We start from the raw sequence: 26,366 nt of genomic DNA on the forward strand, positions 1-26,366 counted from the left end.
GGCGGCCAACTCCAGTCCTCAAGGGCCACCAACAGATCAGGTGTTCAGGATATCCCTGCTTCAGCACAGGTGGCTCCGTCAGTCCTGGTTTCAGCACAGATGGGTCCATCAGTGGCTCAGTCGTTGACCTGTGCTGAAGCAGGGATATCCTGAAAACCTGATCTCTTGGTGGCCCTTGAGGACTGGAGTCGGCCGCCCCTGATCTAGACCGTATTTCCCCGTGGAGAGGACGATATTCTTGGTGACTCGTATGCAACTAACTACCTGTGAAACCTTTTTGTCTGCCCTCTGAAATGTGAGATATTACTACCAAGCGCCTCCCCCCACCCAAAGCAGACACTGAAGTATTTAATGAGCACCTTATGGAAGGTTTTTGAATAAATAAACTCCCACGTTAATGTTGGCATTGACAAAAACAGTAAGTGTGTGATACTAAAGAGGGTCACAAAAGAATGGTATTTAAAAACAGGAAAGAAGATACTATTCTTGCAAGGAGCAGCTTTCCACCTTCGTATCTGGTGCAAAATTGATGCCATTTATAGGAGAAAAACACAATTGCTGTTTCAGGCCTTTCATCGAGTAGGTGGTGAATCTACTCCTTGCAAGGAGAGTATCTTCAGACACAGAGGCTTCTCTTATGAGGCCCTTTTTCTCTATATATTGTCATTGGCAATATATAAAACGTCTATATGTTATATAGTAGATGAGGTCCATCAAGTTCAACCTATGCACTTCAGGAGTGGGCAACTCCAGTCTTTGAGGACCACCAACAGGTCGTTTAAGGATATCCCTGCTTTAACACAGTTGGCTCAGTCAACAACTGAGCCACCTGTGCTGAAGCAGGGATATCCTGAAAACCTGACCTGTTGGTGGCCCTTGAGGACTGGAGTTGCCCACCTCTGGTCTACATCGTGCCTTTGCTCTGCGCATGTCAAACCAGCCCTCTTGGCACTTACAAGGCCCATTGCAGCTTCCTGCCTCATTCACAATCAACGCCTATCAAACCCCAAATTCCATACCGGGGTCTCCTTTGTTCTTAATGACATTTGCCCCATCAGCGGTGTCTGTGGAAGATGGAGAGGTGTCCAGCTTGTCATGCTAAATGTTTCTAGAACACGAATGTATTCATCCTGACAATCCTGTATGGATTATTGAGCATTTTATTTTGTATTTTCTGTTTACCTCTAGAGAAAGCAGCAGAACCTCCCAAAAGGATGTCTGTGACCCTTCCATCGATGACTGAAGTGAACGACGCCGAGGACAGGAAGACTACTTTTGGTGAATCGGACTCATCGGGTGCTGATACATTCTGAATCGCGTGCATTGAACCTTTCCCTGCTCCTGCAATCCGATGCATGATGCTGTCCGTTATCTGAGCAGCGCACAGTAAAAGCCAAACCCGCTGCATTATGTGAGAGGTAAAAGGGACGAATTACCTGTTTTTCTACATCCTATTCAGTTCAGGACGGGCCTGCACTACATGGGCACAGTATCCCGTTGCCTTCTTACAGCAGTGGAGGAATCGGGGTGTCTGTTTTTGTACGTTTTTCTTGATCTGTAAATAATGTCATAGATTTTATCTTATGTATTTTTATAATATTGAATTGTTTTTGCTCTAACTTATTTAGTCAATGTGTTGCATATTAAAACAATCTGCTATAATCTAAGTTGCATTGTCATTGTTTGTGCTGGATCATCATGGAGAAGAATGTAAAGATTGATCATGATGGATGTGTCTTTTTAATGGTATCAGTGTATTGTCTGTCTGTCTGTCTTTAAAGTTGGACAGACAAACAGGCTGAATTTCTCCGTTTTTAAGGTCAATCATTATTTGTGATGGCATTTTTGGATGCCAATGGAATTCATTCTATCCAAGCATCAAACATGTTCTTGGTTGACTCTCCAACAAGGAAGCTGTAAATGGCCATTTCAACATCGGACGTTGGGGTGGATTTAAGGGAGCAATCCAAGCCAGTGATATTTTTTTGTTTTTTAACAGTTTTTAAGCATGGGGTCTCCGGAGCTTAAACCCATTCATTTCAGCTCCAGGGATCCTCTGCTTCCGGAGATACCTCCTTAGTATGTGCCGTTCTCTCTGCTTTTTAAAGCTCCTGCATCACACGGGCCAATAGGAAGCTGCACAGGATGACGTCACGGGTTCCTATTGGCTGGCAGAGCACGGGAGCTTTGAAAAGCGGCCATTACGTGATCCCCGCTGGCCGAGCGCAACTGATACTGGCACCCACTTCCGAGGTAAGTATTTCAGGAACCTGGGGGTGCCTGGAGCTGAAATTAACGGGGTTCAGCTCTGGGAACCCCCTGCTTCAATCCTATGTTATAAACAAACACACACAAAAACTTTGCAAAAAACTCTGGCCACCTTGAATTGCCGCTTTAAAATATCTGCTCTAAAACTTGGGACTCGAGGAGTCATGATTGTTTGACGAAAGATGCCAAAAAAACCTAATCTGCAGAGGCTGTAATTCAGGGGACTCAAACTCCGTCCTAAAGGGCCACCAACAGGCCAGCTTTTATAGATATCCCTGCTTCAGCACAGGTAGCTCAGTCAGTCCCAGCTTCAGCATAGGTGGCTCAATCAGTGGCTCAGTGAGCCACTGATTGGGCCACCTGTGCTGGAGCAGGGATAGCCATAAAAGCTGGCCTGCTGATGACCCTTGAGGACGGAGTTTGAGACCCCTGCTCTATTTCTTATAAGAATGAAGCATAGTTGTCGTGATTTTTAAGAGACACAAAGTAAATAGAAACTTTGGTACCTAAACACCCTCTGTGCCAATGGGCCTTGAACATCCAGCGTCCGAGTCTCTCTTACAACTCAGAATATTTCTATTAAAACGTGATCTTTGCCCTCGACTCCCCACTCCTATCCAACTCTTAAAACCTTGGACTATACTATGATAAACAAAAACTAAACCCGCCAGTGATTTGCGTCGAAGATAACAATTCAACAACTAAATAATGGTTCAGATTTGACACTTCCATTTGATGGCTCCCGGCTTTTATACTGCATTACAACTTTAGGAAACAATGACCAACTTGCATGACCTTAGAATATCTGCTCCCCCCGTCATATCTTTCAGTCTTGGCCTGGTGCAATACAGAAGAACTTTTATAAAAGCCACTTTGATTATTTATTTTTTTGTATGTCGAGGAAGAAATGTCTTTATTTGTTTAATGTAAACAGTCAATCAAAACCTTTCACTTTTATCCCAAAAGTGTTTAATGTTTTTGAATCCCGTCAAATAACATACGTTTTAACAAATAAAAAAAAAATACTTTAAAAAAATGACTGGCTGGTCCTACGGGTACGTTCACACTGAATTAAATTATGGAATGCAATTTGGATGTGGTTTCAACCATTAGGTAAAGTGAAAATGTAAAACCAGTGTGTGCGCAGTGTTATTTTGCCTGCCGGGATCTTCCTTATTTTTTTGGAGAAGTCCAATTATTTTGGTTGCAGTTTTTCCTTTTCTTTTTTTTTAGCCGCTTTTCTAAAGAGGCCAACAAAACACAGACCTTTAAAGTACGTGTTGGGGGACATATTATTTTTGCTGTCTTCCATTTTCGCTGATTAATGGTGCCCAAAAGGATCTCCAATTTCAAGGCTTTTCCTGTTTTTGGGAAGGAAAGGGAAAACCAGGAAATCATCAGCTCGGGAGCTGCCCCGGAGGTTGTGTGTTTAGGAGAGACATTGTAACCTGGTCGTTATTACAGTGCGTTGTCAGAGTAACCCAGGGTTGCCAACTCCAGGCCTTAAGGACCACCAACAGGCCAGGTTTTCAGGATATCCCTGCTTCAGCACAGGTGGCTCAGGCAAAGACTGAGCCACTGATTGACTCATCTGTGCTGAAACCAGGACTGATGGAGCCACCTGTGCTGATGCAGGGATATCGTGAAAACCTGACCTGTTGGTGGCCCTTATGGACTGGAGTTGTCCACACCTCTGGAGTAACCTATGCTGGCTTTTTGACCTGTCCCCCATTGCCATGGGTTAATACAGGGGGGCGCAAACTTTTTTCCCTGCGCCCCCCTGCCGGCTGTCCCCTCACTCCCGCGCCCCCCTCCCAACCCCAACTTACCCGCGCTCCGGCGTAATGACGTCACGACATGACCTCGCAGCGTCATTTTGACGCCGCGTTGCCATGGCGACACAGGGAGGAAGCCGCCGGAGCCACGGTAAGTTAGGTTTACAGAGGCCCTGCAGCTCCCCCGGCACTTAATTTAAGTGCCTTCGGGAAGCGCGCGGGGCCTCTGTAAACCCCGCGCCCCCCGTCGGTAGTGTCGCGCCCCCCCTGGGGGTCGCGCCCCACAGTTTGCGCACCGCTGGGTTAATACAGGAGTTGCGTTGCCTTCAGGTAAGCAGACTCAGATTGTAGTGTCTTGTTTCAAATTTCTGTTTTGTGTGTTTTTAATGTTTTCAATTCTGGAGAGACTTGCAACAAATTGTTCAGCAGTGAGTCACTGACCTCACAAATGTATGGCTTACTGCTAACCCTATACAGATCCTGTGCGCACACAGCGACTTCTGAAACGCTTACATAGGACACGGATGGAAAATTTAGCACATAAAGTCATTTTATTGCAATTTATTTTTTACTTTGAGATTCTCTTGCCCTTTCCCAGGCTGGTTTAATTTTTATTTTTTTAAATCTGACGCTTCGTTCAGGAGTTGTACACATTTGAAATATTAAGGGTCCGTGAGGTTAAAATAAAGATCTCCCTGGAGCCAATTGCAGTCTGAAGGTTAGCACCGTAAACGCAGAAGCTGGAGAAAATCATGTTTTTTTTAACACCAGAAATACCTTTAAAAAGAAAAGACATTCTCAGGGGGAAAGGTTACGAGTTAAGCAGCAAGCCCCCCCCCCCTCCCCCGCACCAGCCCTTTTTGAATATTTTTTTTTTATATGTGACAATTTATAATTCTACATTCTTCCCTAAGCAGGCAATCGTTTGATGCGCCTGTTATAAATCTGTAAAAATCCTGATTGTGTGTCTAACTTAGGTTTCAATCAATCCTTCAGTCAGTGTAACTCAGCAGCTACAATGTATTCTTATATTACTAAGGTAACATTATCTATACTTAGGCTGGTGCCGCAGGCCGTGCGGAGGCGTCCGCACGCTGAGCAATCAGACTGCCTTAAGGCAGTGATCGCGTCCATGCGGCGGGGGGAAGTTGAAACTGATTTCTTGGCGCGACAGGCTGGTCACGTGAGCGGTTAACCCAATGAGGGCGAACCAGCTCCGTGACACCCCTAGAAACACCCCCCACAGCCCGTCCACCATGGCCAGGGAAAGCACCCGCTTCACGTGGGTCACTTCCCAGCCTCCGCGTGCCACTGCGCGGGCGAAGGCACCATGGGCCCCAGCCTTACAGATTGCAGCTCAAACTGCTGGGAACATTGGCAACAAATTATCCAAAACAGGAAAGTGTTACAAAGATCTTGCACTGTGGAGGTGGCTAAAACATGCTATAGAAATGAAAAGATGCTCAGTATATTACAACTCATTAAAAAATGTCATTAAGAGTTGAATTAAAAAAAAAAAAGTCACTTATCTATTTCAACAGAATTGATTTATTTAAAAAATAAACCATATAAGATTTCATGTTTTGCTGCTTTAAACCCATATAGGCTTTGGGGGAGGGGGCAAGGGGGAGGATTGCTACTTAAAATACAATGTTTTCCCAAACCTTTTATATCTTCTGTTACTTTTGCCAGCTGCGTACCTTGTCATCTGGAGAATACTGGAGTTGTGGTTCGGAGGGGTTTTTAAGGACGTGGCGTGATGATTAGTTTGGATTCCATTATGAAACTGCCAGGCTCCGTGTTACATTTAAAATGAATGTTGTGTGAACCGTCACTTGTTGTGATAAGCTCTGGAAAATGCCAGAACCAAAAGTCTGTGACAATTTAGCGGTTACAAGCTGTGCTGTATTCTATCAGCTCTGACAGTAAAGAACTGTTCTTGCCTCAGTGACCATTTCATGTTAGGATTTTGTATCTGCAATCTTTAAAGCCACCACACAATATACTCATTGAATTCACATCTAATACATTGTTTTGTTGCTACAATGTGTCCATTCAGGGGGATACTGTACAAGATTTGCCATTTGTCTGGCACTTTATATTAAACTGTATGAATTCACACCAGTGTTAGACTTGCTTTAAAATGTTGGCTATCTAGCAATGTGCAAAATCCTTAGTGTTGTTTTTATTATATGCATATTATTTAATATTTTTTTTGACATTGTACTGTGCATATATACTATAGATACATACATTATATCTAGTGAAAAGACATTGGACCATGTCTACTTTGTGGGTCTCCGGTGTTAATTTAAGGTTGGGTTTATTGAAACCCTCCGTACCGATCAACAATACCTTGCACCGGGCACCATTTCGATTATAGCTGCTGAAAGCATGCACTTTATTGGTGTTTTGACACTGGCTGGTTCTCTGTGACATAATGCTAACAATGTATGTATTTCTTTGATCCTCTTCTACTGCACTGATAGCCATTTAGGCAACCCCAGAGCCAAATCTTCGCCAATCAAACGCAGGCGAACAGATCGATCGGCAATTTAGCTAATTCCTTATCGTTGTGTGGATTGTATTGATGCACAGATTAAAGGGGGAGAAAATAAAAACCGGCAGCTTGGACTGCTGCTTTAATGTGAGTATTTGCGATAGCTGAAAACTTCTTCTAACAGAGTTAGCCAGGAATGTAGGAGCTTGGTCAGCACAACCATCTTTGAAGTGGCCTATGAATGATTTACATTTTAGAGACTACTGTCCCCAAAATATATGAACCCTTTCACTGCCAGGGGGGCCCGCAATCATGACTGGACTTTGACCTTCTGAGGCCCTTAGCTATGTCCGGTTTAAGAGGCCCCAAAAATGAGACATAGATTTATTATTCTGACTGAAGGGACCGTTGAAAATATAAACATGAAACTGAAATGAATGGGAACATTATACTAGCGGTGTTCTATAAAAAGAGACGGTGTAAAGCTAAAATGAACAGTGTTTGCACATCACATTCATTTTAATATTAAAACCTTTTTTCCCCCGTGATTTTTGGAGAGCAAAGTCACTGATGATGTCTTCAAATGATCAGCCACAAAGTTTGTCATTTTCCATGCACAAGAGGCTTCGGGTCAAATTTGAACGAAAATTTCCACATTTATATAGAATCTCCCCCCCCCCCCCCTTATCTTCTTTATCATCCGGTTTTAAAACCTTGAAATGCGTTCCTTTGTTTGTACTCTGGAGGCCCCTCATCGCGTGAGGACCAGAGCTGAAGCTTAGTTAGTTTATGCGTAAGTCCGGCACTGCCTGCAACACATGGCAAAACAGATCGAGAGAATGGATACATTGACGCCCTCCTTTTGAATTAAACACAGGAGATGGCGAAGATCGGGTGTGAAGGAGAAATGCATGGCTATCGGACAGCTTGAGATAGGTCTGTCGCAGGTTCCATGTTCTTAATCCCACAGAACCCTGGCGATTCCCGTGTGCTGTGGTTTTCTGAATTGCACAAATTATTTGAAGTGTCAGACGAGAGAGCAGGAGACTCATAAGAAAGTAGTTAATCCTTGGTCTTCAGGGTGAAAGGCTAATTCAAAGTGGTAATTAATGCCATATTCCAACATCCTCAATAAATTGCAGTTGTATGTACCAGAATGCGAGCTAACACAAGAGCAGTCTTTTGTTTTCTCCTTTATTTATTTTTAGTTGTAAGGAATGTTCATTTAATGGTTTGGTACCCTGTACCCCCGTACGTTCCTCACTTCGGGGCTTTGTAAAAAACCTCTTATAGATAAGGCTATAATGCGTTTCATAAAAAGCAAATGCTTGCGGGAGCCGCGCAGCTAGCGCAGCAAATGACTCCTAGCGCCTTTTACAAAGCACTCTAGCTTGAGTTGTGATTATCAACACAAACACAGCAGTGTGGATTTTGCTGATACGTTGGACAAAGTGCCAAAAATGAAAAATTAAAGTAAAACTTGTGATATGAGATATATATTCTTATTTGTAGCACCAACCATTAATGCAGTGCTGCAGAAAACGAACAATAGAACTAAGTCTAAGAAGTAGTATAAGTAAATATAAGGAATATATTCCTCTAAAAGAAGATATTACATACTGTCTACTGTGTGTATGTATGTATATATATATATATATATATATATATATATATATATATATATATATATATATGGATGTATGGTGACCAGGAAATCCTGATGACCAAAAAAGACAGCACACCGCACAGATGATATCCAAATAAAGTGTATTGTGAAACAAAGGGCCGCCAACGTTTCGGTCCTCGTAACGGGACCTTCCTCCCAAATGTGCCAGTGTCCTTCTGCTGTTCTGTCATTATCAGGCGCAGACCACACGGACGTGTCTGTCTTATCTTGTGAACACTTCATTTTTCCAGTAGGTTGGAAGAAAATGTCTCCTCACATCTGCTTCGGGTATATTTCCCCTTTCTGCCAAAGCAAACGTACCATCCTGCCTGGGGTTCTGTTCCTGCGGGGCACACATTTAATGATGCAACCTGCCACAGACCTCAGAGCGGATTCTTTTCAGTACCAATGAAACAGCAAGTCATTTTCCCATGACCATTGCGAGCCTTTTTTTTTTTTACCTCTTGACACTGCTCTTTTTTGTTTGGCAAAGGGGCTGAAACCGGGACTGGTTTATTAGTGCAAACAGCAGTTTGTAATTGAAAATATAGTGACTCCAATCTACCAATATAAAGTATAACACACGCACACATTCCCCCGCCATCTTCAGATCTACGGCTCCATGGAGGCCTCAATGTATTACAAGATTTTATCCTTTAAAGCGGCAATCTGGGTTTCATGTTTTCCTTTATTTTGTATTACAGGACAGAAGAAGGGGGTTTCCGGAGCTGGACCGTGTTAATTTCAGCTCCGGGGACCCCTGGCTTCCAGAGATCCTTACCTCCATAGGGGGTGCCGGTATCTCTGGTAAGTTTAAAGCTCCAGATCACATGTGCCAATAGGAAGCCACACCGAATGATGTCACGGCTTCCTATTGGCCTGCGGGACATTTAAACATCGCCATTACCTTAGGCACACAAGTTAACTTCCGGCACCCACTACGGAGGTAAATATCTCAGGAAGCAGGGGGCCCCGGAGCTGAAATTAACACCGTTCCTCTCCGGAGACCCCCTGAATCAATCCTGTAATGGTAAAAAAAAATATATGAAACCTTGTTTTCTGCTTTAATCTAGCGACATAAACCTATTTGAGGGGGATGGAGAGATGATAACCACGTCCTTGTTCTGTGTTCCAGATAAATATAAAACACCGCTTTTTATTTAAAATATGAACCCATTTACTGCTAAAGTTGCAAGACAACTATATAGAACTATGTATTGAGATGATGTTAGAACTTGAAAGGCAAAATAATATACTAAAAAATACTAATTACACAAAAATTAATTAAAAAAAAGACGTGCATATTTAGACCCAAATGACTAACAACACATGAGTAGGGGACATGGCCAGGGGCATGTCATTCATGCAATTTTTGGTGGAGAATCCCATACAAGAAAAAAATACTGGAATGGTTCCTATCATGTGCTAATAATGGTCACCGTAGCATGAAAAAGAATGGCCATATTTAATGAGACCCTCAAACATAAGGTACACCATTTTGTTGTTATGAATAGGAACCAATGGAAGGATTTCACAAGGTATTGAAATAGCAGTTGTCTGTTTAACGCTCTCACTCCTCTGCTCCCCCCCCCCCTACATCTCGGCCCTAATTTCTCGTTATGCACCATCCCGAGTCTTGCGTTCTTCTCAAGGATGTCTTCTTTCTACCCCCTTTGTATCTAAAGCCCTCTCCTACCTTAAACCTTTCTCACTGACTGCCCACACCTCTGGAATGCCCTTCCCCTCAATACCCGACTAACACCCTCTCTATCCACCTTTAAGACCCACCTTAAGACACATCTGCTTAAAGAAGCATATGAATAGCTCTGTGGATAATACTGGACCCATGATACATAAAGCTTGGCCCCCTGCAGACGCACTTACCAGAATTCCCTCCTACTGTCTCTATACGTTCCCCTACCTACCAATTAGATTGTAAGCTCCTCGGAACAGGGGCGCCTCTTCCTTAATGTTACTTTTATGTCTGAAGCATTTATTCCCATGACCTGTTATTTATATTATTTGTTATTTATATGATTACCACGTGTATTACTACTGTGAAGCGCTATGTACATTTATGGCGCTATATAAATAAAGACATACAATACTCCACCTTTTAGAGTTTGAGTTGCTGGGGTAGGTTTGGAAGCCGAGGGTGGAATGCCTGACTCACCCTAAGCATCAGGACGGACAGGAGAATGTTCATCATCCCAGAGCAGCCGAGACTATCACTTTCCAAAATCTTTGAAATGCTATCCACGCTGTCCCAGTTTATGGAATTCTATTCCCTCGCTGGTTTACTTTCATCTGAAACTGAAATTTTCCCAAAACACTTTCTCCTTAGATCTTTGTGCACAATAGAAGTGCTCATAATAAGCACTACAAACAGCACATGCATTAGCTGAAAATATCTTTGGTGTTGTATCTCATACCTACATGTATTCTTCCCTTTTGCACTGCTGGAGATGCCCTTACTGCAGGGGGGTTCAACCTTTATTTTGGCTAAGGAACTCTATAATTATATTTTGAAATTGTGCGGAACCCCAACCTTCTCTAATAGCGAGTCTGAGATCGGATGCATTGTAAGGACCCCCAACCCTCTCTAATAGTGCGTCTGAGATCAGATACATTGTAAGGAACCCCAACTCACAAATAGCGTGTCTGAGATCAGATGCATTGTATGGAACCCCAACCCTCTCTAATAGCGCGTCTGAGATCAGATGCATTGTAAGGAACCCCGCCCCTCTCTAATAGCGCGTCTGAGATCAGATACATTGTAAGGATCCCCAACCCTCTCTAATAGCGTGTCCGAGATCAGATGCATTGTAAGGAACCCCAACCCTCTCTAATAGTGCGTCTGAGATCAGATGCATTGTAAGGAACCCCGCCTCTCTCTAATAGCGCGTCTGAGATCAGATACATTGTAAGGAACCCAACCCTATCTAATAGCGTGTCTGAGATCAGATGCATTGTAAGGAACCCCAACCCTCTCTAATAGTGCGTCTGAGATTAGATGCATTGTAAATTCTTCTGTATTTGGTACCATTTTCAAATGACCTGAAAATTGCTGGAAACCCTTTAGGGATGTCTGGGAAACCCAAGGATTCCTAGGAACCCCTGCTGAAAAACACTATAGTACAGCAGGGCCCCGCTTCTCGGCGATCCGCTGATACGGCGGCACCGAGAAGGGGGCCGCCATGTTGAATTTAAAATCGCGAATGGGCGGGTGCGCCCGGTGCGCATGCGCAGACCGCCGGTTGCGCATGCGCAGAACAGAAAATCGCCAGATCCAATTTCCGCCAATTTTTACTATATGGCGGGCCTCTGGAACAGAACCCGCCGCCCTGCTGTATATAGCGGAAGGATGCTAGATATTTTCTCTAAAAGATGTCATTTTAACTTGATCAATGCATCTTTTTTTAATTGCGTGTACTCTCTTATTTTATATTCAGAGCGTTCTTTGGGAATTTTTTTTTTTTGAGAATTATTTGCGTTCTTTTTTTAATGACATTTTTTTTTACAAAATATGTCCACTATTCTGATGTTCTAAAAACGGCGTTATTACCTTCTTTTCTGCCGCGCTGTAAGTAGGTGCGCAGACGTCTTCCAATTTGCGCCACACTTTTTTAAATGTATTTTCCCTAATTTCGCATTCTCGGAATATTTACGTGAATTTTCAAACGTGCGCAAAAATGGCACTGACCACTGACAGATAACATGACCCCTAGTTGTGCGAATGTCCTAATATGTCTAAAATGGCATCGAACAAAACTTGAGCAAAAATGTTTGCATGTTTCTCATTTTAAGCAAAGCTGCACTCTTTGATCAGTTAGATTTAAACCTCTAATAAAAACATCAGTTATCTTATACTCCATTATATTTATTACCGTGTTCTTTGCAGTTAGATTGCCTTTAATTTCGTTGATTAAATTGAGGAGAAATTGTTCAAAATGTCCATGAAGGTGTAAAATGGCATCGTTCCCACTTTATATGGTGCAGAGTGAGACAGCACCGTTAACACAAGATTATGCTCTTCCATTTTTCGTTAGTACAAAGTCATTGCTGTTGGTTCATCCATCGTGTGATCTTCAGATGGTTTTATCAGAACCGTTCTGTAAAGAGTTTGCACTAAGCAAACACAGCGGTAAAGCTGCTTGCGATGTTCCTACCCATTGTTGGAAGCCCCTCATTTTCTGCCTGGGTCAAGTCGAGTTAATCTTGGTTTCAATTAAATTAAGGGAGGGGGAGAGATTAACTGAAGTGTACGCAGTGCTTCCAACAGGTCAAAACTTGACTCCAGGTCAAAAGGTGAGACTGGCCTAGTCCAGGTTTTGTATTCTCGGTTGGGACGCCATTAGTAACATTTAAAGAATAGAAGAAAAAAATGCTAGTCTGGATCATTATGCAGCGTTCAGACGGACACCATGTTGACCTGGAATTAGTTGGCATGTACAGTATGCTTTGTCATATGTATGGGTTATATAGCACTGCAGTGTCCCACAGAGCTTGCAATCTAATTGTCGTGCATTATAAGTAGTTTGCTCAAGGTTATCTGGAGATGATGAAGATTTAAACTGGGTCCATCCGCTTACAGTTCATCACCCCAGGACTACTTGTGATTATGCCTATTTAAGTCCCTCCTTATTGAATAAGATCTATTAGAACCCTCCAATGATCAAGCCCTCTGCATGGTTCCATCGGACATCATCTTCCTGGGAAGTCCTAACACACTTCGAACTGTCACATGGCAAATTATTACTATCTCGAGGTCCAGGTTAAGTGGAAGCTGTGCTCCTGACATGTAACATTTCCTCCCTCTAATTACTGCTAATTAACAAATATTCACATGCATGGTCCACCCAGTTTATGCGTGAGGGTTTGACTACTATATGCTATGTCATTTTATATAGCTTCATTTATCTGGGTGATTTAAAACAAATATTTCGAATGGTCTAAGCCAGGGGCGCGCAAACTTTGTGCGCTGCCCCCCCCCCCTGCCTGCCTGCCAGCCCCAGTTCTCGCGCCCCCCACCCTTACCTAAAATCCGGCGTCAAATGACGTGGCGCCCCCCACTTTGCGCACCCTTGGTCTAAGCCAGGAGTGGCCAACTACAGTCCTCAAGGGCTACCAATAGGTCAGGCGTATCCCGGCATCAGCACAGAGGGCTCAGTCCTATGAGGAAGCAGGGATATCCTTAAAACCTGCTGGTAGGTTTCAGGATAGCCCTGTTCCAGCACAGGTGGCTCAGTCTGTGATTGAGCCACTGATTGAGTCACCTGTGCTGAAGCAGGGATATCCTGAAAACCTGACCTGTTGGTGGCCCTTGAGGACTGGAGTTGGCTACCCCTGCTCTAAGCCTTTTCTCACGAGGGCTGTGGAAATGTTTTCTAGGATCAAAATGAACCAAAGGCAGTGACGTTTAACCCCTACACAGCCAGAGGGGCCTGCAACCTTTTCACAGGCATGTATTGCTGGACACTCACAGTAAATGTGACTGAAGCCCTTGAGGCCTTGAGTTGAGCATTAACTCCTGACTGACTGTGACATAACTAAAGCACTATTTCAGGGTCTGGATGGGTATGACCCAACTAACATAAAGTTAGGTCTGTGCGTTAACCTTAGTGTAGTTTTCTGCACGTGTGCTTATTGCAATGCCTCATTTGCATGTAATGATCACTAACGCATCGTTAACACCGAGACGTCGCGGGAGCTGACGGAGACTTAACGCCACGTTGGTGATCTTCGCAGATTCATGGTTAGGCTTAAGGTAATAAGTGACGTAACAGAGCTTAGTAGATCTGGGCCTTAGAGATGACACGCACTGTCCCTGCAGCCTAACGTAAATGAAAAACCCTGTAACACAGGGATATATTCTTTGTCCCTGTTGCACTTTATTGAATAGTATCCATTAACCCAGGGGTGCGCAAACTTCTCAGTCTGCGCCCCCCTACCTGCTTTCCCTTCTTACCTTGTCTTTGGCGTCATTCGACGTGTCGCCAAAGACAAGGGACGTTGCAGAGGCCTCACGCGATCCCCCGGCATTTAATTTAAATGCCTTGGGTAAGAGCATGAGGCCTCTGCAACCGCCCGCACCCCGCCTGGAAAATCTTGCGTCCCCTATTTTGCACACCCCTGCACTAATCTACTGAGGTCATTGATGCTGGGAATAAGTGAGACCGCTTTATAATGAATGAGATTCATTCCAGATGAGACCTAAATGAGTACAACAGGAGTGGAACCCAAGTAATTACTTGCCGCTACTGTAATAACCCTCGTGCCTTTTATTAATGTGCAACATTTATGAGCATAAGGCACGGTCACGTTTGCACAGTAAGTGCTTTCTACAGTCAAAATTAAGGGTCATTTTTATGCCACGCTAAAGGCTTTTTAATAACTGTAAATGTTCTTCCCCCCTCTTGTGCCGCTGGAGCAGTACAACTCTAAATGGACCTTTTGTATAGCTCACTGCTGCACACGCAGAACAAAGCTGATATTGCTGCTGAATTGCATGGAAATGCAGTGGAGATTGCAAGCGGTGACACGAAATCGCAACGAGAACTAATTATTCGCGTATTGCCAGGTAATCGGACACATCACAGCTTTTCTGGGATTTAAATGAGCAACGTCTTGTCGCAAAGGAGAGAGAATCGTAAATGCCAAGCTGGTTTCTGCAGCTCTTCTTAACTCTTTCCCTGCCGGAGGGCGGAGCGACCCGTTACAGAGCAATGCACGGCTCTCCCTTGTGACTGCAATTATGCCAAGGGTTCCCCAGACCCCCCACCGGGTCAGGTTTTAAGGATATCCCAGCTTCAGCACAGGTGGCTCAATCAGAGATTCTCTGATTGAGCCACCTGTGCTGAAGCAGGGTCTAATTGAGCCACCTGTGCTGAAGCAGGGACTGGTTGAGCCACCCGTGCTGAAGCTGGGATATCCTGAAAACCTGACCTGTATGTGGCCCATGAGGACTGGAATTGAGAACCCCTGGCTTAAGATGACACCTGCAAGGAACTCACGTCAATGCCGACCCTGTATCCTTTTTCCAATCTGTTGTCCAAATCATTCCGGTTGGTTTAAGTATAACTTCCATTTTTCCAAAGAAAGTGCTTTTCCCGTTCTGACGATCATATGTGCTAATTATTAGCAGTTCAGACCAGGACAAAGAGGGCATGACCTTTCTGACCTTGAAAAAGATGCTCTGCAATTAGACCCTCCACCCCAATAAGGATGCAAAGCAGAAGGAAGTAAACGGAATTCTTTCTCCCCCGTGTGACCGTGTGCTACCAAGCATGCAATATTTCCAGATAGTGTAATCCCTTCTCCTATGAAAAGGAACCTGCAACGCTTCACAATAATACGAAATACTACTATTCCCGTCTACAAACTTCCAATGCGTGCCATTTATTTCCCCCCTCCCTACAATTACAAACCATGTTGTCCCCCCCCCCCCAAAGAACCAAGCCCATTCCATTTAAATGACATTAACACAGCATACTAGTTTAGAGACTGTGTGACAAAAGCCAGGGTTGCACCTCCTGTCGCCTTCTGTCGAGCTCCCCTAGCTGTTAGATGTATGGTAATGAGAGCTCTCACTGCAGAGGGGTAGGTATGAATGTTAATTAGATTCCAGGGGAAGGTTAGACACTCAGCAGTGACATCAGAAAGGCATTAGCCGAGCAGGAACAAAGAAAATGTGCAGGAATATCTGATTATAGTAGGCTAACCCAGGGGTGCACAACTCCCCCCCCTCTCCCCCCAACAGGTCAGGTTTTCAGGATATCCCAGCTTCAGCACATGTGGCTTAGTCCCTGCTTCAGCACAGGTGGCTCAACCAGTCCCTGCTGCAGCACAGGTGGCTCGAGCAGAGGCTCAGTCTTTGACAGTCACCTGTGCTGAAGCAGGGATATCCTTAAAACCTGACCTGTTGTGGGGTCTTGAGGACTGGAGTTGAGAACCCCTGGTGTGCTGGGCTGTTGTGGGGGATTTTTAGATAATTTCCTCTGTACTTATGTCCGCATTATGTACCCAAAATCACTCTCTAGAGTGGTGTCTGTTATATACTTTCCAGAAACACGTCCAGCAGCTGGAACTGTTTATTGTGGGTTTAGGAATAAAATGTTTTGTTGTTCAGTCTCCAGTATTATCCAAGCTAGAGGTTATATCCAAGTCTAATTGTCAGCTCTTCGGGGCAGGGACTCCTTTCCCACTTACCTGTACTAGGCTACCTTATTATTATTATTATTAGCTCCGGGGACCTCCTGCTCCCCGAGGTAATTAGCTCTGTAAGTAGTGCAGCCCCAGCCGGGAGAGAAATATGGTGCTTTAAAGTCCCTGCATCCCATGGGCCAATAGGAAACGGTGACATCTTCCGTCCCGGCTGACTCGGGACCATTAAACATGCATGAGATACCGGTAGCACCCACAAAGGTACGTCTCTTGGGACGCAGGGTGTTCCCGGAGCTGAACTGCATTAGTTTCAGGTTCGGGGACCCCCTGCTTCCCACCTCCGGGGCAGGGGGGGGGGGGGAATGTGATGTATTTTTCAAGGAAATGCTCCTTTAAGGGATAGATTAAAAGAAAGATGCTTCTGAAACCAGGAAATGGATAATGTGCTTATTAGTTAAAGGCTCAGCAGAATTGTAACTAAATAGTGGAGGGGCCCTTTTGACATCCAATAACATAATCAAATGTATAAAAAGCAAAAGGTGACGCTGTGTGCTCATTTGCATGCAATTTCCCAGAATCCCTTACTGCAGTGAAAGCACTCTATGCTAAGAGATAATGGGGAAGGGCAGGTTTGCAGACCTGTGACTGTGCTCACACCTGGGCTTTTGTATTCGCTAATAACATAATCGGAGCGTCTCTTTCCCCAGCCTAAAGTAGGTGACGCTGTTGCCCTTATGTTGAAAAAGCGCCGTGGGTGCTACTGGAGAGAGTAAACGATTGCCCTGGTATGTCCATGCATCGTCAGCCTATTATCTTCCTAAAGAGGATAATGGAAATGTCTAAACAATGTATATTTATTGTTTGATCATTTACCGAGCTGCTCAGCGCAAGTGACGTTGAAATACTGAGCACTGGTGCGTTTGCCCTGAAGTATTATAAACAAAAGGGCATTTGGAGGCATTATCTTTGTGAATTATACATTTTCAGCAAACAACCCCCCCCCCCCCCCCAAACCACCACGGACGAGTCTTTTCTCTCGATTCATCTTATCTGTTATAGCTTGAAAAATATAATATTTTAATCTCGCCAATTATTTGTCTCTGTAGTTCTGTAGTAAGAAAAATACTTTTAGCATTTTCTGTTTAAAAAACAACAACTTTGAAAGTTTTCTTGTATTCTATTTTAACAAGCATGCTTGTTCCTATAGCAACCATTTACATTCCCCATATTTAAAGATGTCGCCAAACTTTGCCGATCAATAGACGGAGAACGAATTGACCGGCAGCTATACAGTTCTTTAGGTAATTAGAGATTGCCCACATGAAACTATTGAAGTAAAAAAACAAAACAAACGGGAGCTTGGACTGCAGCTTTAAGTGTACTCCAGCTAAAGGATTCTAATTATCTTTATTGCATATACTTGCTCACGCTGAGCATTGCACAATTTGTTTATCAATTCATATGTATCAGAGTAAAACCAGTACAATTCTGAGGCAAACAAAATTGCACTAACTGTATCAAAGAAAAGTAATAATCTGGCACAATTTCTACCCCAGACTTGCTCCACCTGCTTCTATAACATTGAGTCGATGGTGACATCCACACACAATCCCAGCATGCTCTAACCGCAGAACCTAGCACATGCAAATATATATATATATATATGTCAAATGGAGTGCTGGCCAAATGTATACAACAAAAGACAGAAATACCCAATGCTACACCCAATGTGACAAAAATACATCGTTAAATACTTCAATGTTAGTGATCTCATGAGCAAGTGTCATTTAGTTAAACCCTTTGGCCAAAGCGTTATAAGCCTGCAGCCACGTCACGGCATGACCAGTATGCAGCCACGTCACGGCATGAGCAGTATGCAGCCACGTCACGGCATGACCAGTATGCAGCCACGTCACGGCATGACCAGTATGCAGCCACGTCACGGCATGACCAGTATGCAGCCACGTCACGGCATGACCAGTATGCAGCCACGTCACGGCATGACCAGTATGCAGCCACGTCACGGCATGACCAGTATGCAGCCACGTCACGGCATGACCAGTATGCAGCCACGTCACGGCATGACCAGTATGCAGCCACGTCACGGCATGACCAGTATGCAGCCACGTCACGGCATGACCAGTATGCAGCCACGTCACGGCATGAGCAGTATGCAGCCACGTCACGGCATGACCAGTATGCAGCCACGTCACGGCATGACCAGTATGCACCACGTCACGGCATGACCAGTATGCAGCCACGTCACGGCATGACCAGTATGCAGCCACGTCACGGCATGACCAGTATGCAGCCATGGCATGACCAGTATGCAGCCACGTCACGGCATGACCAGTATGCAGCCACGTCACGGCATGACCAGTATGCAGCCACGTCACGGCATGACCAGTATGCAGCCACGTCACGGCATGACCAGTATGCAGCCACGTCACGGCATGACCAGTATGCAGCCACGTCACGGCATGACCAGTATGCAGCCATGTCACGGCATGACCAGTATGCAGCCACGTCACGGCATGAGCAGTATGCAGCCACGTCACGGCATGAGCAGTATGCAGCCACGTCACGGCATGAGCAGTATGCAGCCACGTCACGGCATGAGCAGTATGCAGCCACGTCACGGCATGAGCAGTATGCAGCCACGTCACGGCATGACCAGTCTGCAGCCACGTCACGGCATGACCAGTCTGCAGCCACGTCACGGCATGACCAGTATGCAGTCACGGCATGAGCAGTATGCAGCCACGTCACGGCATTACCAGTATGCAGCCACGTCACGGCATGACCAGTATGCAGCCACGTCACGGCATGACCAGTATGCAGCCACGTCACGGCATGAGCAGTATGCAGCCACGTCACGGCATGACCAGTATGCAGCCACGTCACGGCATGAGCAGTATGCAGCCACGTCACGGCATGAGCAGTATGCAGCCACGTCACAGCATGACCAGTATGCAGCCACGTCACGGCATGACCAGTATGCAGCCACGTCACGGCATGACCAGTATGCTGCCCCGTCACGGCATGACCAGTATGCAGCCACGTCACGGCATGACCAGTATGCAGTCACGGCATGAGCAGTATGCAGCCACATCACGGCATGACCAGTATGCAGCCACGTCACGGCATGACCAGTATGCAGCCACGTCACGGCATGACCAGTATGCAGCCACGTCACGGCATGACCAGTATGCAGCCACGTCACGGCATGACCAGTATGCAGCCACGTCACGGCATGACCAGTATGCAGCCACGTCACGGCATGACCAGTATGCAGGTCCTAACACAGCCTGTGAAGGGGAGGGCCGGCCTTAGGCATTGCGGGGCCCCCCTGTAAAAAAAAAAACGTGACTTACCTAGACCAACATCCCTCCTCCAGCGGCGTCATGTGACATTACATTGCCATAGCAACATGGCATCATATGACGCCATGATGTCACGTTGAGGCGGCCTGTTGCGGAGAAGGTAAGAGCGCGGACGCGCGCGCACACACCCTGCATTCACCGTTCCGAGGGAGCCTTCACCGCAGGGCACTCAGCCGTCAATCGGATAAGTTAATTTAAGGGGTTTCAGTGGTTCGGGTAGGGGGTTAAGGTTTTTAGGGTTGGGAATTAGGGTAAGGAGTTAAGGTTTTTAGGGTTGGGAATTAGGGTAAGGAGTTAAGGTTTTTAGGGTTGGGAATTAGGGTAGGGGTTAAGGTTTTTAGGGTTGGGAATTAGGGTAGGGGTTAAGGTTTTTAGGGTTGGGAATTAGGGTAGGGGTTAAGGTTTTTAGGGTTGGGAATTAGGGTAGGGGTTAAGGTTTTTAGGGTTGGGAATTAGGGTAGGGGTTAAGGTAAGGGGTTAAGGTTTTTACAGTAGGGAATCGGTAAGAGGTTAAGGTTTTTAGTGTTGGGAATTAGAGTAAGGGGTTAAGGTTTTTAGGGTTGGGAATTGGGGTAAGACACTAAGGTTTATTAAGATTAGGGTTTTTTAGGGTAAGGTTAGGGGCTCACCTTGGCGGCGAAACGGCCGGTGGAGAGATTTCCCGGCGGCGAGGTGCGTGGCAGATAAACGATGGTGTGTGCGACCCCCTATGACAATTTTGGCAACATGGACTCTTTATTTCTCTTCGTAGGAATGCAATTTTTATACGATTTATATAGGTATTTAAATTTAAATGAAGAGACCTACATTTTAGACATATGTAACATTCGAGTGACAGGGAACTGTAATAACTGCACTGTATTTTTCCTCTCCGGCTAAATATATCCTAATGCTTCAGCCCTTGCCCCGTATATATGCCCCTATACATATGCCCCTATACATTGCTGCTTATGTCTTGTTAAAGGGTCCACCTGATAATAACCCAAGTGGGAGTTAGAATACCTTTAAAAACAAAAGTGCTTACAAAGTTGGGCAGCTTTGGGGAAATGGCAAAGTCGTTACACGGCTGCCAAAGCAGAAACAAACTGTTACATTTGGTAATTGTGTTTAATGTGTGCCAGATGTTTTATTGGTGAAGCCAATTTGTTTCCTTCACATTAAATACGTTTTATACCAGGTCCCAATAATAGCATTTCTATGTCGTAAATATCTCAATACCGCTGCGCGTATAATAAGGAATAAACTTAAGTAACCTTTTAATTTTATTTTATATAAAGCCACATTTCATGTTTCGGAGTCTATATAACATTTCCACTATCAATAATAAACATGCTGCTACCTGAAGCCGTGCTGGGGGGGGGGGGGGGGTGGCTTATGGCAATACTTTTAGGGGTATTATTCTGTATCCGTCGAAGCCGCTGACCAGGTCGTTCCTTTCTTCCGAAATTCCCGATTGACTTAAAAATAGAATAAGCCCCTTAGTCCAGGGGTGCTCAAGCCCCCTTGCCCCCAACAGGTCAGGTTTTCAGGATATCCCTGCTTCAGCACAGGTGGCTCAATCAGTCCCTGTTTAAGTTCTTGCTTCAGCACAGGTGGCTCAATCAGCGGCTCAGTCTTCGACTTGAGCCACCTGTGCTGAAGCAAGAACTTAAACAGGGACTGATTGAGCCACCTGTGCTGAAGCAGGCATAGCCTGAAAAACGGACCTGTTGGCGGCCATTGAGGACCGGCGTTGCCCACCGCTGGGCTAAACGTTCCTCTTTGTGTTATGGCTCCGAGGCTAAATTAGTGCTCAACACAACATTTAAATTGGAAAGCTTGGGCGTATTATGCCATTTAATGCTCACAGAGCGAAGTAATAAAATAATGTCCCACCAGCAGTTTCATTATCTGCGCATTAATCTGTAATTCTTCCCAAATTAATGATGGCTCCAGTGAGGAATGTGAACAAGCCATCGCCCCAGTCTGCCCCCCGGGTGCCAGGATAAAAGCTTAGTCATGTGTGCCGAATGCACCGTGAGCATCCCTATTATTCATGCGTGTTTAACGCAGAAGGAGGTTTTCAATGCCTGCAGTCAGCCTATGGTGAATTGTATTATATAAACAGATATAATCTGGCCATTAATAAACATAATTCCAAGTGAGCTGACAGTAATGAATCTTGAGCGTGTCACTTCAACAGCCTAATTGCTTTCTGAGCAAAGAAGACCAAGTTCAGCGAGGTATTGAAGGAGGGGCTCAGTGAGTCAAGACTGACTGTGAACAGCAGCACTGAGTGTGAAGCAGGGGAACCTGGTTCAATTCCCGGTCGGTGTCGGCTCCTTGTGACCTTGGGCAAGTCACATTATCTCCCTGTGCCTCAGGCACCAAAATCATAGATTTGTAAACTCTGGGGGGCAGGGAGTGTGTCTGTATCCTAATCCTAACCTTAACCCCGAACACTAAAACCCTACCCCCTGATCCTAACCGTAACCCCTAATCCTTACTTTACATCCTTACCTCTAATCCTTTACCCCCTCTTATCGTTACCTAAACCCCTAACCCTAACATTAACTCGGGGGGCAAAACAGCCTCGGATTAAAGTCCTTTTCCAGTCACTTTGACCCTTGGAGGGAATAACCCTTTACACAGAAACCCTGTCCCTCTCCGTGTCCCTCTCCCTCTCCTTATATTACAACATAAACACGGCTTGTCCCCTGTTTATGGAGGGACAAAATCTGCATTAAGAGACTGCAACCAGGCTATTTAATTGGCTACTTTGCACCAATCCAATATCCCCTGATGAAGTCACGAGGCGTGCCGAAACGCGTAGGGACGTGGTGACCTCATTGTGCGCAGGCGTGTGTACGAGGAGTTCCTGGTTCTTCAGCAATACAGCCCGCTGATTTTCTTACTGCCGGTATCCAATTTGAAACGGAGGAAAGTACAAGAGGCACAGTGAGACGCTGCGAGGTGACGCCAGCTCGTGGCAGGAGCTGTATGCGGTAATCATCCGATCAGGTGTACTAATTATATATATATATATATGTATGTCGAGTGGTATGAACTGCTGCTTTAGAATTAGTTACCACAATAAGAAAACCGTAGTCATTTGAATTTGCATTCTATGTTTTACTCTTGATGCAGCTAAATAAATGCTACAAAGTTACTCTCTTGCTAGAATATAAAATAAAATCAGCAGGAGAATTAAAACGCCATTAGAAATGGAAAACAAAAAGGGCCGTTGTTCTTCTCTGCTTTGTTTACCCCAGCGATGAATCGCTATTTCTCTTGCAGTAAATGCTCTGTTTAGAGGACATAAACCAGGTTTATTTATACAGTATTAACCAGACTCATAATGCTGGAACTGTTTTAGTAGTAAAGCCAGCCATGTTTGCGAGTTAAAGCTTTGCATCTCTATGCAGCGGCTTGCTTGTGCTATAGGAGATTTTGAGCCGTGTATCAGAATTGCTTATACATTCTGCACATAAGCACATGCTTTTTAAGGGTATAACTTTGCAGTTAAACAGGATTTCGTCTTGGTGTTTTCTGTAGCTAATGCAGACAATGTGTGTCAATAAAATTATATTTTCATGGTTGTAATCTTGGAAGATTTTGTTGAGTTTTAGCATTTTAAGTTTTTTTTTTTGGGGGGGGGGGGGTCTAAGGTTCTGTCTTCATAATGTATCCCCTCTATTGTATCACTGGACATATTTGAAAATGAAACGTATGTCTCAAAGAGTATTTTTTTAAATAGAAGCCTTAGGTATATTTACAATACAATACAGCTTAACCCCGTTACAACGCGATCCGTTACAACGCGGATCCGCTTATAACGCGATGCAAGCCTGGCTCCCAGTTTTCGGATTCATGAATACTTTACAACACGATTATTGGGGTCTTAAATACTTAATTGTACAACGCATACAATTGTACATTATTTCTAACGCGATTCGTTTATAACGCGATGTGATTTTTTTGGACCCCAAGGGTTATAAGGGGGTTGAGCTGTATTTTCAAATAAAAAAAGATAGTTGGTCCAAAAAGGTGCTTTCATTGATTTAACCTTCAATTTATATGTATATATGTAACAAATCAGAGAACTCGCCAAAGCAAGTAAGAAGATGGGCCTTTATATGAATCTCAGCAAAGACAAAGTGTCCAACAAATGTGTCAACTCAACAAAGATCGCAATAAATAGAATAGAACTAAAAAAGTCGAAGACAGTGTCTACCCCGGCCGGTGAGTATCAATGGATGGAAACCATTCAACTGAAACCAGTAGGAGACTGAAGATGGGGTGGAGCGTATTTGGAAGAGACAAGACAATCTTGTGCCTCCAAAGGAAAGTGTTAGACCAGCGTACACTGCCCATGCTCACGTATGGATGTGAAAGTTGGACCCTACATGCGAAGACCATTCAGAAGCTTCAGAAAACTGGAAGTATGGAGAGCTGTATGCAGGGTATTACCCGAAGGGCAAAAAGGTGAGAAAAACGGGCGCGCTTTAAAACCCAGGGTGACAAAAGTATATAAAGTGACAATATGTGATTAATGGTGAGTAGGAAATAAATGGAGATATGCTTCTCAAACCCCCAAAATAGAACGTCCTCGTAGTTCTTGAATGGTATGTCCTCTTGTGGTGAGGGTCATCAAGTATAAAGTGTCATCTTCTGTTCCGTGAGGGACGTGGATCGGTTGGAGTGGACCGTTACCCGTTAGTGGGGTGGAGTGATTCCTGGATTTACACCGATGCCTGTTTTGAATTGTGGCAATGTGAGTCGTGGAACATGTGAGTCGTTGAACATGTGAGTCGTGGAACATGTGAGTCGTGGAACATGTGAGTCGTGGAACATGTGAGTCGTGGAAGCTCAAGATTCTAAGTCACCAATTTTGCGGTATTTTTCTTGCATTATTGCACTATGTACCTGCTCTCTCTTATTTTATACTTTGACGATTCCGTGCTCCTCCCCAGAAAGATGTATTGACCCGAAGAGACAGGAAAAAAGAATGAATAGTTTTGAAATCAAATAAGGGTGACGAAATTAAAATAGCAGTGGGCCGGACATATCGCAAGAAGAAATGACCATCGTGGGAGAAAGATGGTACTCGACTGGATTTTGAGGGATATGACAAGGCCAGTATGATCTTTGACCTTTGGTCAATTTTTTTTTCTCCTAGATGTTACCTTAGGTCACTGACCAGTTTCCATTATGGTGGTTACACGCTTGTTCTTTATATGTGCTCCTACTTTTAATGGGTGTCATTTACAAACACCTAATTATAGCATTTGGGAACATTACTGATGAAAGGACCATGAGAATGGCACGTTATGAATCTGTGAAAATACTACCACGGTGACGGTCGTAAGTCATATGTACAATGAATTAATTACACTAGAGCTAATTTATGACGACGCCTTCCTGTAAATATGACCGTACATATAGTTCTGTGGGATATTTCAGTGGTACCTGGTGTGTTTTTCATTGTTGCTTTAGGCACTGGGGATTACTTTAATCATCTATTATGACAGGTGTGGCCAACTCCAGTCCTCAAGGGCCACCAACATGTCAGGTTTCAGGATATCCCTGCTTCAGCACAGGTGGCTCAATCAGCGGCTCAGTCAAAGACCTGTGCTGAAACTGGGACTGCTTGAGCAACCTGTGCTGGGACTGATTGAGCCACTGGGACTGGTTGAGCCACCTGTGCTGAAGCAGGGGTATTCTGAAAACCTGACTTGCTAGTGGCCCTTGTGGGCTGGAGTTTTCCACGCCCGATCTATGGCAATAAGTCTGAACACTTAAGAACTTTTGCAACATAAACATGGGAATAGAAATTGAATGAGTGTATTAGAAATCACCCACACATCTGCTTTTCATGTTGGAAATCCATGGCTGGTGCGGGGAAATTACTTTGCAATGAAAACACCACCATTTTTTTGTCATAATAAGGCAACATAATCCAATAATTGCTGGAATACTTTGTACTCTAAGGGCCTGAAATGTTTTGCATAATTATGGAGGGGATAACAGATAAAACATGACAGTGTATTTTTTTGCAGGTATACCACTGGCAGTTTAAAAGCAATAACTTCTTATTCTTCATTGCAAAAAAAAGACATTTCATGATCCCAATCGTTGCTTTTGTTTATTTCCCAAATCCCTACCTTTCTCGGTTGCCTTCAAAGGTTTCCAAATAGTGCTCTTTAACCCTTAGATCACATGGGCTTGAACCTGTTCTGTGCCAGAACAGCCTACACCCCATTAATACTGCTCCCCTTCCTTCTCCCGAAGTGTTGACATGGTAGTGATTTCTGTGTTGGTGTCTGTGACAGGATCTTAATCCCTGTCTGAAAGAGCTTCAATAGAAAGCCTGTATTGGTCTGATGAGTCCAGCAGGGAGCTGGTTAATTGCCGCTACAGACAATTAATCAGTCTTCACCTGGCTCATCAGACAGGTAGAAAAGCTCCTGCTTGCACTGCTGGGGATTTCTTGAGCACAGAAGGACCGTGCTGCCAGCAAGACACCCTGAAACCAGACCCTCTACATCCAGGGTGCAGCGGACACAGGAATCTGCCAGAGGTGGCCCCCCCCCAACGGACACAACCCAGAGACTGATATAAAGAGCCCGCTG

The 26,366-nt window shown here is 44.6% G+C and overlaps 1 protein-coding gene across 4 annotated transcripts in view; it reads left to right on the top strand.

Moving 5' to 3' along the window:
* KIAA0586 (KIAA0586 ortholog) overlaps window positions 1–1,667 on the top strand; it is an 83,789-nt gene extending 82,122 nt beyond the window's left edge. For all 4 annotated transcript variants that reach the window (XM_075614790.1, XM_075614788.1, XM_075614789.1 and 1 more), the window contains one exon: window positions 1,189–1,667. In XM_075614790.1, the coding sequence (XP_075470905.1) occupies window positions 1,189–1,313 (125 nt within the window). In that variant the 3' untranslated portion in view covers window positions 1,314–1,667. The remainder of the gene's footprint in view (window positions 1–1,188) is intronic.
* The last annotated feature ends 24,699 nt before the right edge of the window (window positions 1,668–26,366 follow it).

This window comes from Ascaphus truei, chromosome 9, assembly GCF_040206685.1.
Source record: "Ascaphus truei isolate aAscTru1 chromosome 9, aAscTru1.hap1, whole genome shotgun sequence".
Classification (NCBI taxonomy): Eukaryota; Metazoa; Chordata; class Amphibia; order Anura; family Ascaphidae; genus Ascaphus; species Ascaphus truei.